Source organism: Triticum urartu, chromosome 5A, assembly GCF_056163025.1.
Source record: "Triticum urartu cultivar PI428250 chromosome 5A, HENAU_Tu73, whole genome shotgun sequence".
NCBI lineage: Eukaryota > Viridiplantae > Streptophyta > Magnoliopsida > Poales > Poaceae > Triticum > Triticum urartu.
The window spans coordinates 426,470,602-426,485,126 of NC_141877.1; the positions used below are offsets into that span (position 1 = coordinate 426,470,602).

At 43.9% G+C, this 14,525-nt stretch overlaps 1 protein-coding gene across 1 annotated transcript; it reads right to left on the minus strand.

The window, feature by feature from the left end:
• Window positions 1–2,844: 2,844 nt before the first annotated feature.
• On the minus strand, window positions 2,845–8,099 carry LOC147971743 (DnaJ/Hsp40 cysteine-rich domain superfamily protein). Its single transcript, XM_087526304.1, has 3 exons — window positions 7,756–8,099; window positions 3,510–3,659; window positions 2,845–3,231 (listed from the first exon to the last, which is right to left on the minus strand). Exons 1-3 carry the CDS (start codon window positions 7,972–7,974, stop codon window positions 3,154–3,156), a joined length of 447 nt encoding a protein of 148 aa, XP_087382430.1. The 5' UTR covers window positions 7,975–8,099; the 3' UTR covers window positions 2,845–3,153.
• Between the last annotated feature and the right edge of the window lie 6,426 nt (window positions 8,100–14,525).

Here is a 14,525-nt window from a genome sequence, read left to right on the forward strand (position 1 = left end):
ACACAGATCCAATCCTGCATCGCTATTTGCAGTATGCTAACACGAATTCCGACAACATCTCAAGGTTCCTAAATGACAAGCAATTGGATCCCACGTACATACAGTATATGTCTGTGATTGAGCACTCCGATGTGTACTGGTTGGGTGGAAAATCTCCCATAGTGGGCATCCTTTTCACCCATGTCTCTGTTGCAGCCTCAAAAACAAAAGCAATGGTAAATTAAAAGTCTTTTTTTCGCTTGAGCGAGTAGGGATGCTTGATCATTTACCTCAACTTGTAGAGGAAGGAGGAGCTGTGAAAACATAACCAGCTTTTTCTGGAAGAACGAGCTCGGGTGCAAAAACTCCACATCCGATCACTATGGAGTAATTTTCCTTCTCCTTTTCTTTATCTTCCCAAATCACTATGTGGCGGTATTACTTTAGGCTCCTTTTCTCCATCTCCATGCTTCCTTTTGCAAGTTCTGATATCATTAGACGGCACAAGTCATAGTGATTCCAACTGCAGCACACTTGGAAGCAACCAAGAATTTTGCAGAGTTATCAAGGTAAGTCATATAACGGAAACAAGGAAAGGACGAGACTTGCCTGCTCCCTTCCCATGCTCCCATTCGTGCTCCCGCATACGTGGTTTGATTTGATTGGAAAAAAATAAGGCCCGGCCCCATCCTCTGAAAATCGGGGGGGGGGGGGGGGGGGGGGGGGGAGGGATGATTAGATTAAAAAAGAAAAAGAGAAAAAAACAACCGTAGGATGAAGTGGGAGCACGGATGAGAACATGGAGAGGGAGCAGGCAAGCCGGATCCATATCCATAAGGAAATACGTTTTCAAGGCCATTTCACGTATGCTAAATTACAGCCAACAATATTCTTTTTTTGAATGGAATATGCTAAATCATTCCTTTGCATGCATGCTGTATAAACACCAAATAGCTAGAGGCCAAATATGCCATACAAGTCCACATCAATTCATACAACTCCAATCAATTTGTCCTTTTGTTTTGCACCGTAAGTTCTATCAATTGCAAGGACTAAAAAACAGTAGCTTTGGTTACTTCCATTTGGAGGATCTGCGTTGTATGGTTCAAAAGTCCAAACCTTGGCACCTTTTGTCTTAACTGCTGAAACCGTCGCTCCTGCATAGCCAAGTGAGCCCAACAGAAAAGATAAAAGGAGGGATACATCAATAAACCACCTTGGTTTTTTATACATGAAATTTTCGCCTCTACTATTGCTTACCATAGGTTTTCTACACATGAGTTTGATGGCCTCACAGAGCCGCAATATGAGGTAAAAATAAATTACTCGGCGCACGAGAACGGTAAAGGCCAAAACGGCCGAGGACAAGAAAATGGCTTCTCCATAGCAAAACGACAACACGCAAACTTGGTGGTCTATATTTCAGAATGTTATCCGTTTAGATCTTTTGGACAGCTTCATTCCCTTCAAAAGGGAAAACAACAAGCATAGGGATGATAGAAACATTGTGATTTGCATACTTGGCTCTAATGCACAGGTTTAAGAGGCACTGCCAATGCCAACTAATAATTCTGCCAGCAAACAGCTATAGGAGGACTTGATTTACTAGTCAAGGCAGTAAATCCACGAGTAATCACAGGTTTTCCTTTTAACTTTCCTAGGAAATACCGCGGATCTAGAAGATCAACCTAACGGTATTTTGGCATTTCCTAGTAGTGCTGAACTCTGATATAGTCCCTTCATATGCACAACTTCCAGAGCCGATATTATGACACAGAACATGAGCGTGCATGGGTATCAAGAACGAAATAGATGAACTCCCGATGAGAACTTCCATAACAGACACAAAAGAATAATGACAAGAGAGAAGATTTGACGAAGCTGGCTGCCAATCCCTTCAAGACAACCACAACAAATTTGTCATCCTACAATTAATCCTCATCCGTATGCAACATACACAAACAGTTAAATAAAGCCTGTAAGTTATAATAATGTAACACTTAAAAACTATAGTTGCGGGTAACAAGGACGCAAGGAACAAGGAACACATATGCAACAAAACCGATTGCTAAAAATATAAACAAAAAACAGAAATGAATTCTGCAGCCACTTTGCATCGTGTATGAACCTGGTGGTGAAAGGGCACTGAAACAATCGATGATAGCACGATCAATAAGCCTCTGTCAGGGCCTCTATTAACATAGGATTCTTGAGGATTTGAATCCTCAGGATTTTTTTTCCTGTATAGGTTGTTGGATTCATTGGTTTGTATCATTTCTTTCCTAAGGAATATTACACTAGATTTCATATGGAAGTTTCAATTGACCCTGACCTCTTGGAAAGATTTTACTTTTATTTTTCCTGTGGTGCCAATTCAATCTTCTAGGATTCAAGTGGGGTATGAATTTGCAATCCTATACTTTTCTTATTAATGCCCTTCCGAAATCCTGTGCATCAAAGAGGCCCTAAAGGATAGTGAGTAGCAAGCTTTGTTGTTGTTGGGAGTCTGGCTTTGTGCCTTGCCAGTTGCCACTTGCATCCTCACAAGGCTGGCACCACGAGTAAGAGGGTCCGGCAAGATTTTGATCCTCTGCTTCTGTCAATCCCCAGCTCCCTCTGTACGCCAGACCCCTACACTACTCCGGCCACAGTACTGCCTCGACATCATCCCCGGTGCACAGAGAGAAATCGGAGCATGGATTAATTCCAAAATATGAAAACATCAGTACATCACAAGGAAAATATATAAATGTTGCTGCACCATTCGAAAACCCCTAAACAGAAAAGCCCCAATTGATAATGTCATTTGCCACCCATGCTTTATTTCCCAGATTGGCAATTTATGAGGGGAAGGGAAAAATGAACTAAAACAAGTCGAAATCATTGATGCAAAAATTCCGAAACACCCTCTGCAGCAACAGATCAACCTCTGCTTTGGAGACAAGGTAGCACTTGGTTAAAGGGGTATGATGAGACGGGAGCTAGGAAGATTATGCACATTCTTACACAAAAGATATATTGAAAAACTGACACTATTTCGCCTCACTGATGGAATCAACGCAATCACAAAATGATTACTTTGCCATCGTTTACAAACAGAGGAATTTGGACAGAGGTACATACAGTTGCCAGGTTTCCTGTAAAATAGTAAAGTTTATGGTTGACTTCTGCTGTTCATTTGTCAACAGGGGGCTCTTCAAGCCACTTGGCGCGAAACCCAGTTCCTTTGCAATCAGCACAACGTGAAAAGCCCTGAAATCAAATGAATATGTAATGTGTGCTACAATAATATACTCCCTCCGTCCCAAAATAAGTGACTCAACTTTGTACTAGCTTTAGTACAAAGTCGAGTCACTTATTTTGGGGCGGAGGGAGTAACATACTACTACCATCTAGTCAGGTAAATTTTTGTATCAATATCAAACATTTTACTGTTTTTTTTCCACATGAAATAGTCATGACATCAAACGCAAATGCAGGATTTGATCATGTACGACATAGAACAAGTTATAGACTTGTAGTTACACTACCTTTCCAGAGCAAATCACACATCTTGTATTTTTCGAGGGTACTTCACACAACATATTGTTGCCAAGGATAAAGAAGCCCGTGCCTGCACACCACCTGCACTCCACATCGCCAGTGGATTGACAAGATGAACAAGAAGTCGGACTTGGTTGCTGCATATCACCACAACATGAATGTAAGATTACAGCAAAGGGTAATGTTGTAAGAAGAATGAAAAATTGTGTAACCGTGCTGCAGTTTGACTTTGTTTTCCTATTACCAGAATCACAAGATGGAACTACAAGAAAGAAGAAACCATAACACTTATCCTGGTTGCCTTTTATGCAAGACAAATGCAAGTAAACCATATATTTCTTCTAAAGCATATTAAAACAATGTACAACCTACATCATATACCCGTTCAAAAGAACCTACATCATACATTGTTCCCTAGCTCCAGTTTTAGACAAGATGTGAACAAACTGTGGCACTCCCGTTTCCTGGTCCATCATGTCAAACTAGATCGTTGTCCATTATATTAACAGAATCTGCAAGCATTTACTTTGAGAAGGATTCCTGTTAGAATACATGATTCAAGATGGACCAGCGCCAATAAGCCTACCACTACACTAGCGCCCTCTGCAAAACTATGTGAGTTAGCAGTTAGTACCTCTTTAGTTACTACATGGATAACTAGTTGCAACTACTCATACATAATCAAGCTGTTCAAAGCTCAGTAGCTCACACAAAGTACATACTACATACACATTTGGTGATTGTGTGAAACAGTTCAGTTTTCTAGAATCACTACTATGTCTGATACATGCACTCCACAATTCTGAGAGCTAGGGCCAACAGTGTCTGCAAACGCTTCATTCACCCTAATAAACAAACCTAACAATGGATCACAAGTTCCCAACTAACATGTTTGAAGCAGAGTCAAAACTTTGTTAGTTGCAGAGGTGCAGCAAGCTTAATTGAACCAATGATTCCAAATACAGAATTCACCAGCCAACACCATCAATAAAATATATGAATCCTGAACTCTTGCGCCAAACGAATGTATGGGAAAACCTAACCAAGTTTTCCAAAAGGAGTATTTAATTCGGTACGTTCGCGCGAGAAATTCCCAAGCCTTCTGTTTAAGTTATTAATCTATCCTTAGCATTAATGAATGACAGGTGCTTTAGAATTAGTGCACAGAACCGTTAGGACAGCCCGGTGCATGTAGCTCCAGCTTGCGCAGGGTCCAGAGAAGGGTCCGACCGCTTTGGGTCTTTTGTACGCAGCCTTTCCCTGCATTTCTGCAAGAGGCTGTTTGCAGGACTCGAACCGTTCAAAAGAAAATTTAAAATCCAAAAAAAGAATTAGTTCACAGAACAGTGAGAAAGGATATAAGCACTCCTCTATAGTTGTATTCCTGGAACATCCGCCTTTTATTTCAGAAGGATTCCTGGTAGAATACATGATTCAAAGTGGAACAACCGCAATAAGCCTACCGCTACACTACCGCCCTATGCAGAACTACACGACTGATCAATTAGTACCTCTTTACGACATGGGTAACTAGTTGTAACTAGCAATGCAGAATCAAGCTGTTCAAAGCTCACATAAAGTACATACACATTTGGTGATTGTCTGGAACAGCTCATTCTAACAGAATCACCACTATGTCTGATGCATGCACTCCAAAATACTGACAGCTTTAGGGGCAACAGTGTCTGCAAGCACTTGATTCACCTCATCAACAAACAAAACTAGCAAGGGATCCCAAGTTCCCAAACTAACGTGTTTGAAGCAGATCAACATCTGAGAACTTTCCCACGAAGTGTATACTGTTGAGTAAATAGGCAATTTTTCGACTAATTTAATCCATAGATAAATCACTAGCATGGCATTGACAGAATTAACGACATACTGATTCTGATCTAGACAAGCACGTACTATGCAAACAGTAGACACATCTACACATAATGCTAGTACTGCTAATACGAAAATAAACAGGAGCGGGATAAACGTGTTATACCCTCCAGTAGGCTAGGCAGAAGCCGCGGCAGCGGTGGCAGCAGCGGCGTCGTCGGCTGCCTTCTTGTCGGCCTTGAGCTTCTCGGCGGCGAGACGGCCGGCTTCGGTCTGAGACATGGTGTTGACGAAGATGACGCGGATGTAGAGGAAGTAGCGGATCCGAGGCGAACGGTCGCGTGGTCGCTTCCCAAAAACCTATTCGCCTCTCTCCTGTACAGGATCTGGAGAGGCGGGGTTTCGGAGATCTGCTCTCCCGTCGACCGTGTACGTGGCGGACGGGATGGAGTCACCGGCGGCAGCAGCAGCAAAGGAACGACGGTGGGCGTAGTGCGTGGAGCAGATGTGATCTATTCGTGGCAGCTAGGGTTAGGAGACACCTCACACTTATATAGGCGCAGCCACGTGGAGAGACTTGGGCTCGACCCACGCCCGAGTCCGTGACAGCCCACGATCCGACGTCTCAAATCGTGTCCCAGCTATCAGAAGACTCTCCGTTACTGACTGGCAAAAATAAGCGCATAGGTGTGAGCTCGGCTCGGCTCATTCCCGCAACCTGCGGCGCGTCGTACGAGGCGTGGCGAGGCGGGTGGCGGGGGAGGAGTGTGCGAGGGCCTCTTCTCTTCTCAAGGTCCAATAGCATGTGGAAGAGAAACCCTTATAAGGAGGTCCAACTCCTCTCCATCTTCTGAGGTGGGACCAAACTTCCCACTAGACCTAGTGCCACTAAACCCACATGGGCCCTTAGAGATTTTCAGAAATTGTTAGATGGGCCCTAGGCATAAATTACAGCTCCCGAATATTCAACCGACTGATTAATTTCTTATGACATACTCTATTTTTCTTTGCCAAATAAGCCAGCAAACGTCGACGTTTTCCCAAAGGTCTTCGTAGACCTCTTTCCGATGAAAAATCTTTTTTGTGTAATTCCAAATATAGCCTAGGGCCCAACTAACAATTTTTGAAAATCTCTAAGGGCCCATGTGGGTTTAGTGGCACTAGGTTTACTAGGAAGTTTGGTCCCACCTCAGAAGATGGAGAGGAGTTGGACCTCCTTATAAGGGTTTCTCTTCCACATGCTATTGGACCTTGAGAAGAGAAGAGGCCCTCGCACACTCCTCCCCCGCCACCCGCCTCGCCACGCCTCGTACGACGCGCCGCAGGTTGCGGGAATGAGCCGAGCCGAGCTCACACCTATGCGCTTATTTTTGCCAGTCAGTAACGGAGAGTCTTCTGATAGCTGGGACACGATTTGAGACGTCGGATCGTGGGCTGTCACGGACTCGGGCGTGGGTCGAGCCCAAGTCTCTCCACGTGGCTGCGCCTATATAAGTGTGAGGTGTCTCCTAACCCTAGCTGCCACGAATAGATCACATCTGCTCCACGCACTACGCCCACCGTCATTCCTTTGCTGCCCCTGGCGCCGGTGACTCCACCCCATCCGCCGCGTACACGGTCGACAGGAGAGCAGGTCTCCGAAACCCCGCCTCTCCGAATCCTATACGGGAGAGGGGCGAATAGGTTCTTGGAAAGCGACCACGCGACTGCTCGCCTCTGATCCGCTACTTCCTCTACGTCCGTGTCGTCTTCGTCAACACCATGTCTCAGACCGAAGCCGACCGTCTCGCCGCCGAGAAGCTCGAGGCCGACAAGAAGGTAGCTGACGACGCCGCTGCTGCCACCGCCGCCGCGGCTTCTGCCTGGTCTACTGGAGGGTATAACACGTTTATCCCGCTCCTATTTATTTTCGTATTAGCAGTACTAGCATTATGTGTAGATGTGTCTATTGTTTGCATAATACGTGCTTGTCTAGATTAGAATCAGTATGTCGTTAATTCTGTCAATGCCATGCTAGCGATTTATCTATGGATTAAATTAGTCAAAAAATTGCCTATTTACTCAACATATACAAGTACACAGGCACTTGTCAAAACTTTGTTAGAAATAAGTCCTAGTATTGCACTTATTACTGCGGTATTTAATAAGTAGTTGCAGAGGTGCAGCAAGCACAACTGAACCAATGATTCCAAATACAGAGTTCGCCATTCAACACCGTCAACAAACTATATGAATCCTGGAATCTTGCGCCACTGAATTTATCAGACAACCAACAAAGTTTTCAAAAAGGAGTGTTTAATTGAGCAGATTCGCGCGAGAAATTCGCCACAATTTGCCTATTGCAGTTAAGGCATCGATAAGCAAGCATCAACGCGGAGAGAAAATTGGAGCAGAGATTCAGGCGCGCACCTTGGAGATGAGCCAGGCGCGGTCCATGCGCTTGGCGAAGTCGGAGGAGCTGCCGGGCGAGTCGACGGTGGAGGCCATGGGAGCGGCCAGTCGGTGCCCTAGCCGCCTGGGGGTGGGCGAGACGAGCTTCCGTATGCTCCCGGAAGGCGGCGGAGGGCCATGACCGTGGGCGGAGGAGGGAAAGGCAGCCGCGCAGGCGCCGCAGGCGGTCGCCGGCATCGGAAGTGGCTTCGAATCGTCGGAGAGGGGCTGAGACGCGAGAGAGCAGAGGCTGCTGCGGCCGTGGTCTTCCTGCAAGCCACGCGCGTTGTCACCGGTGTGAAGGTGCGCTGCTCGGCCGCTGACAGGTGGGACAGACGACCGTCGGGCCAATCGCGGGTCGCTTCTGGCTGCCGGGTGGTAGTTGCGATGCTGAGTTTTTCTTTTCTGCGATAATTAGCCTGGAAGAAAATAAGAAGCTGCAAACATTTTCAAATTTGCCATCTAAGGCTCCCTTCGCAATCCCTCCGCTCCGTAACTCCGTCGCGGAGCGGAGCGGCATACAGTACAAATATGAAGAGCGGCAAACAAGCTGCTCCACGCGCTTCGCTTTCTGATGACAGAGCGGTGGATTGCCGAACACAACCTAACTCGAAGAATTTTCTCTTTTCTCCGAAGAAGATACAACTTTACCCCAGAATTCGAATATCAAATTTGATCACAAAATTTTATCCTAATGCATATAGCCGAAGGCGTAAAAGTAACTGTGCATTTCAAAACCTATTCGGCGCCTTATGCGCCCCTTACTAACAATCTGGTACACAGCTCTCACCCCAAATCCCACGCTAGAATCAATTGGACAGGCCCATAAAGCTGAACCGTTCTGGTTTTTCCGTAGGTTTTGGGAAGCTCACAAGCTTCCAATTGGTTTTTCGTTTTATTCTATTTTTTCTTTTCCTTTTCCTTTATCTTTTTTGTTTCTTATTTCAGTTTTTCCTTTTTTATTTTTATTTCTTGATTCATAATTTTTTTAATTCATGAACATTAAAAATTCACAAACTTTCTCCAAATTGTTGAAATTTTCCAATTTCATGAAAATAATTCAAATTCATGATTTTTTTTAAATTCGTGAACCCATTTTCTCAAATTCATGAACACTTTTTAGATTCATGGTTTTTTTCAATTTTTCTGAACTTTTTTTAAATTCATGAACTTCAAATTTGTGAACTTTTTTCAAATTAAAATTAAAAAACCATTTTTGAATATCATGAAATTTTATCAAATTTTACATGGACTTTTTTCGAATTCATGAACTTTTGTCGGATTTGCGAACTTTTTTTGAACTCGCGAACTTTTTAATTCACGAACTTTTTATAAATTTGTGAACTTAAAAAATGGTTTGAACATCGTGATCTTTCATTAGATCTGTGAAGATTTTTCTTTGATTCATAAAAAGTTGGGGAGTGTTTTTACTTAAACCAGTATCTACTGCTTTTTTCTTGAACCAATAGCTACTGAGCAGTGGGCGAACCTCTTCGGTTAGCGTGCATGTGACGAGTGAGCGAACGAGAAGCAGGGTGAAAGAAAGGGAACCATGAGCAGCTAGCGAACGAAGGGGCGAGCGCAGGAAAAAAATGGGACTCGACCCAGACGGAACGTTAATGAGGGCCAACAGGGGAAACCGACGCTACATACGTTAATTAGGAGCTTTCCCATGGCATTACCTGGGGTGTCTCGATGCAGCCCACTACTAGGGATGGCAATGGGTACCCATTACCCACGTACCATGCGGATAAAAACCCTATTAGGGTAAGGATACGGGACAAAAAGCTACCCATGGGTATGTAAATAGGGAAATCTCAAACCCATCGGATAGAACGGGTACGGGTATGGGATCATATAACCAATACCCACATGCCCATGTACCCTTATAAAATCGAACAAGTACGGAAAAATTACCGCTACCCTTTGTCATGAGTTTGTGAACTTAAAAATGTATGATTATGTACTGTTGTTTATGACTGTGTGTTGATATTTTGATGTGTTGTTGTTTACAAGAAAGTGTTGATCTTTATAAAATGAGGTGTGTTTATGATGTGTTGTTGTTTATAACTATGTATTGATGTTATTATGTGTCATTGTTTACAAATTATGATTGTCTCTTGTTGTTTATTGTTATGTGTCGCTCAAATTGATATATGCGAACATGGGTATTTTTACCCACGGGTACCCATTTACCCTGTCGGGCGACCGGTATGAGAAAAATCTGTACCCACTAGCGGGTATGGGTACGGGTGATGCTGGGAAACGTAGCATGCAATTTCAAAATTTTCCTACGCTTACGCATGATCTATCTAGAAGATGCATAGCAACAAGAGGGGAAGAGTGCGTCCACGTACCCTCGTAGATCGAAAGCGGACGCGTTTGACATCGCGGTTGATATAGTCGAACTTCTTCTCGTTTCGACCGATCAAGCACCGAACGTACGGCACCTCTGAGTTCTACACACGTTCAGCTCGATGACATCCCTCGAACTCTCGATCCAGCAAAGTGTCGAGGGAGAGTTTCGTGAGCACGATGGCATGGTGACAATGATGGTGAAGTGATCCGCGCAGGACTTCGTCTAAGCACTACGAAGATATGACCGGAGGTGTAATCTGTGGATGGAGGCACCGCACACGGCTAACAGATGTTGTTGTGTATTCTAGGCGCCTCCCCCCTCAAAAATATATAGGTGGGAGGGAGAGGGAGCAGCCAAGGGGTGCCCAAGTAGCAGAATCCTACTTGGGGCCCTAGTGCAATCCCCCCTACCATAACTTCTGAAGGAGGAAGGAAGGAGGAGGGAGGAGGGAAGGAGGGAGGAGGGAAGGAAGGGGGAGGCCGAATCCCTCCCCTTTCTTTCTCTCTTCTCCTCTTTCCTTCCCCTCCTATTTTGGCCTACATGGGGAGCGCCAGCCCTTAGGGGCTGGTCTATCCTCCTCTTGGCCTATTAGGCCCATGTAGTTGCCGGGGATGCCCGGAACCCCTTCCGGTTACCCGATATGTATCTAGTACCCCCGGAACACTTCCGGTGTTCGAATACCATCGTCCTATATATCAATTTTTACCTCTCGATCATTTGGAGACTCCTCGTCATGTTTGTGATCTCATCCGGGACTCCGAACAACATTCGGTCACCAAATCACATAAATCATATAATACAAAACCGTCATCGAACGTTAAATGTGCGGACCCTACGGGTTCGAGAACTATGTAGACATGACCGAGACACCTCTCCGGTCAATAACCAATAGTGGAACCTGGATGCTAATATTGGTTCCTACATATTCTACAAAGATCTTTATCGGTACCGTAATGACAACATTACGTTATTCCCTTTGTCATCGGTATGTTACTTGCCCGAGATTTGATCGTCGATATCTACATACCTAGTTCAATCTTGTTACCGGCAAGTCCCTTTACTCGTTCTGTAATACATTATTCCGCAACTAACTCATTAGTCACATTGCTTGCAAGGCTTATTATGATATGCATTACCGAGAGGGCCGAGAGATACCTCTCTGATACTCGGAGTGACAAATCCCAATCTCGATCTATGCCAACCCAACAAAAACCTTCGGAGATACCTGTAGAGCATCTTTATAATCACCCAGTTACATTGTGATGTTTGATAGCACACAAGGTATTCCTCCGGTATCTGGGAGTTGCATAATCTCATAGTCGAAGGAATATGTATTTGACATGAAGAAAGCAATAGCAAAAAAACTGAATGGTCAACATGATAAGCTAACAGATGGGTCTTGTCCATAACATCATTCTCCTAATGATGTGATCTCGTTCATCAAATGACGACACATGTCTATGGTTAGGAAACTTAACCATCTTTGATTAACGAGCTAGTCTAGTAGACGCTTACTAGGGACACGGTGTTTTGTCTATGTATCCACACATGTATCAAGTTTCCAGTTAATACAATTCTAGCATGAATAATAAACATTTATCATGATATAAGGAAATATAGAATAACAACTTTATTATTGCCTCTAGTGCATATTTCCTTCAGTCTCCCACTTGCACTAGAGTCAATAATCTAGATTACATTGTAATGATTCTAACACCCATGGAGTCTTAGTGTTGATCATGTTTTGCTCGTGAAAGAGGCTTAGTCAACGGGTCTGCCACATTCAGATCCATATGTATTTTGCAAACCTCTGTGTCTCCCTCCTTGACTTGATCACGGATGGAGTTGAAGTGTCTCTTGATGTGTTTGGTTCTTTTGTGAAATCTGGATTCCTTTGCCAAGGCAATTGCTCCAGTATTGTCACAAAAGATTTTCATTAGACCCGATGCACTAGGTATTACACCTAGATCGGATATGAACTCCTTCATCCAGACTCCTTCATTCGCTGCTTCCGAAGCAGCTATGTACTCCGCTTCACACGTAGATCCCGACACGACACTTTGCTTGGAACTGCACCAACTGACAGCTCCACCATTCAATATAAATATGTATCCGGTTTGTGAGTTAGAGTAATCCGGATCAGTGTCAAAGCTAGCATCGACATAACCATTTACGACGAGCTCTTTGTCACCTCCATAAATGAGAAACATATCGTTAGTCCTTTTCAGGTACTTCAGGATGTTTTTCACCGCTGTCCAACGATCCATTCCTGGATTACTTTGGTACCTCCATGCTAGACTTATAGCAAGACACACATCAGGTCTGGTACACAACATTCCATACATGATAGAACCTATGGATGAGGCATAGGAAATGACTTCCATTTTCTCTCTATCTTTTGTAGTGGTCGGGCATTGAGTCTGACTCCACTTCACACCTTGTAATACAAGCAAGAACCCTTTGCTTGACTGATCCATTTTGAACTTCTTCAAAAGTTTTTCAAGGTATGTGCTTCGTGAAAGTCCAATTAAGCGTCTTGATCTATCTCTATAGATCTTGATGCCCAATATATAAGCAGCTTCACCGAGGTCTTTGATACATCTCCGTCGCATCTACTTTTCCAAACACTTTTGCCCTTGTTTTGGACTCTAACTTGCATGATTTGAATGGAACTAACCTGGACTGACGCTGTTTTCAGCAGAATTGCCATGTTGTTATTTATGTGCAGAAACAAAAGTTCTCGGAATGACCTGAAACTCCATGGAGCATCTTTTTGGAAATAATAAAAAATACTGGTAAAAGATCAAGACCAGGGGGCCCACACCCTAGCCACGAGGGTGGGGGGCGCGCCTGCCCCCCTAGGCGCGCCCCCTACCTCGTGGCCCCCCTGGAGCTCCTCCGACCTCAACTCCAACTCTATATATTCACTTTCGGGGAGGAAAAAATAAAGGAGAAGGATTCATCGCGTTTTACGATACGGAGCCACCGCCAAGCCCTAAAAACTCCCGGCAGGGCTGATCTGGAGTCCGTTCGGGGCTCTGGAGAGGGGAATCCGTCGCCATCGTCATCATCAACCATCCTCCATCACCAATTTCATGATGCTCACCGCCGTGCGTGAGTAATTCCATCGTAGGCTTGCTGGACGGTGATGGGTTGGATGAGATTTATCATGTAATCGAGTTAGTTTTGTTAGGGTTTGATCCCTAGTATCCACTATGTTCTGAGATTGATGTTGCTATGACTTTTCTATGCTTAATGCTTGTCACTAGGGCCCGAGTGCCATGATTTTAGATCTGAACCTATTATGTTTTCATCAATATATGAGTGTTCTTGATCCTATCTTGCAAGTCTATAGTCACCTACTATGTGTTATGATCCGGCAACCCCGAAGTGACAATAATTGGGATCACTCCCGGTGATGACCGTAGTTTGAGGAGTTCATGTATTCACTATGTGTTAATGCTTTGGTCCGGTACTCTATTAAAAGGAGGCCTTAATATCCCTTAGTTTCCGCTAGGACCCCGCTGCCACGGGAGGGTAGGACAAAAGATGTCATGCAAGTTCTTTTCTATAAGCACGTATGACTATATTCGGAATACATGCCTACATTACATTGATGAATTGGAGCTAGTTCTGTGTCACCCTAGGTTATGACTGTCATACGATGAACCGCATCCGCCATAATTCTCTATCACCGATCCATTGCCTACAAGCTTTCCATATATTGTTCTTCGCTTATTTACTTTCCCGTTGCTATTGTTACAATCACTACAAAATACCAAAAACATTACTTTTGTTATCATTACCTTTTGCTACCGTTATCACTACTATCATATTACTTTGCTACTAAATACTTTGTTGCAGATATTAAGTTTCCAGGTGTGGTTGAATTGACAACTCAGCTGCTAATACTTGAGAATATTCTTTGGCTCCCCGTGTGTCGAATCAATAAATTTGGGTTGAATACTTTACCCTCGAAAACTGTTGCGATCCCCTACACTTGTGGGTTATCAAGACTATTTTCTGGCGCCGTTGCCGGGGAGCATAGCTCTATTCTTTGAGTCACTTGGGATTTATATCTGCTTATCATTATGAAGAACTTGAAAGATCCAAAAACCAAGATTTATCCCTCAACTACGAGGGGAGGTAAGCAACTCCCATCTAGCTCTGCACTTGATTCACCTTCTGTTTTGAGTAAGCTTGCGACACCTAAACCTGCTTCTGCTATTGATTTTGATATGTCGCATGTTATTGATGATGCCACTTCTGCTATGCATGATACTTATGATGAAACTACTTCTATGCTTGATACTACTATGCCACTTGGTGAATTTCTTGATGAACAACTTGCTAGGCTAGAGAAAATGAAATTATTGAAACTGATAATATT

Excerpts from the sequence above, each read along its gene's own strand:
- LOC147971743 (XM_087526304.1), bottom strand. The coding sequence starts at position 7,974 with ATGCCGGCGACCGCCTGCGGCGCCTGCGCGGCTGCCTTTCCCTCCTCC. Across the intron at positions 3,660-7,755 it reads GCGCCTGGCTCATCTCCAAG|CAACCAAGTCCGACTTCTTG; the intron begins GTGCGCGCCTGA and ends GGTGATATGCAG. Across the intron at positions 3,232-3,509 it reads GTGTGATTTGCTCTGGAAAG|GGCTTTTCACGTTGTGCTGA; the intron begins GTAGTGTAACTA and ends ATTTGATTTCAG.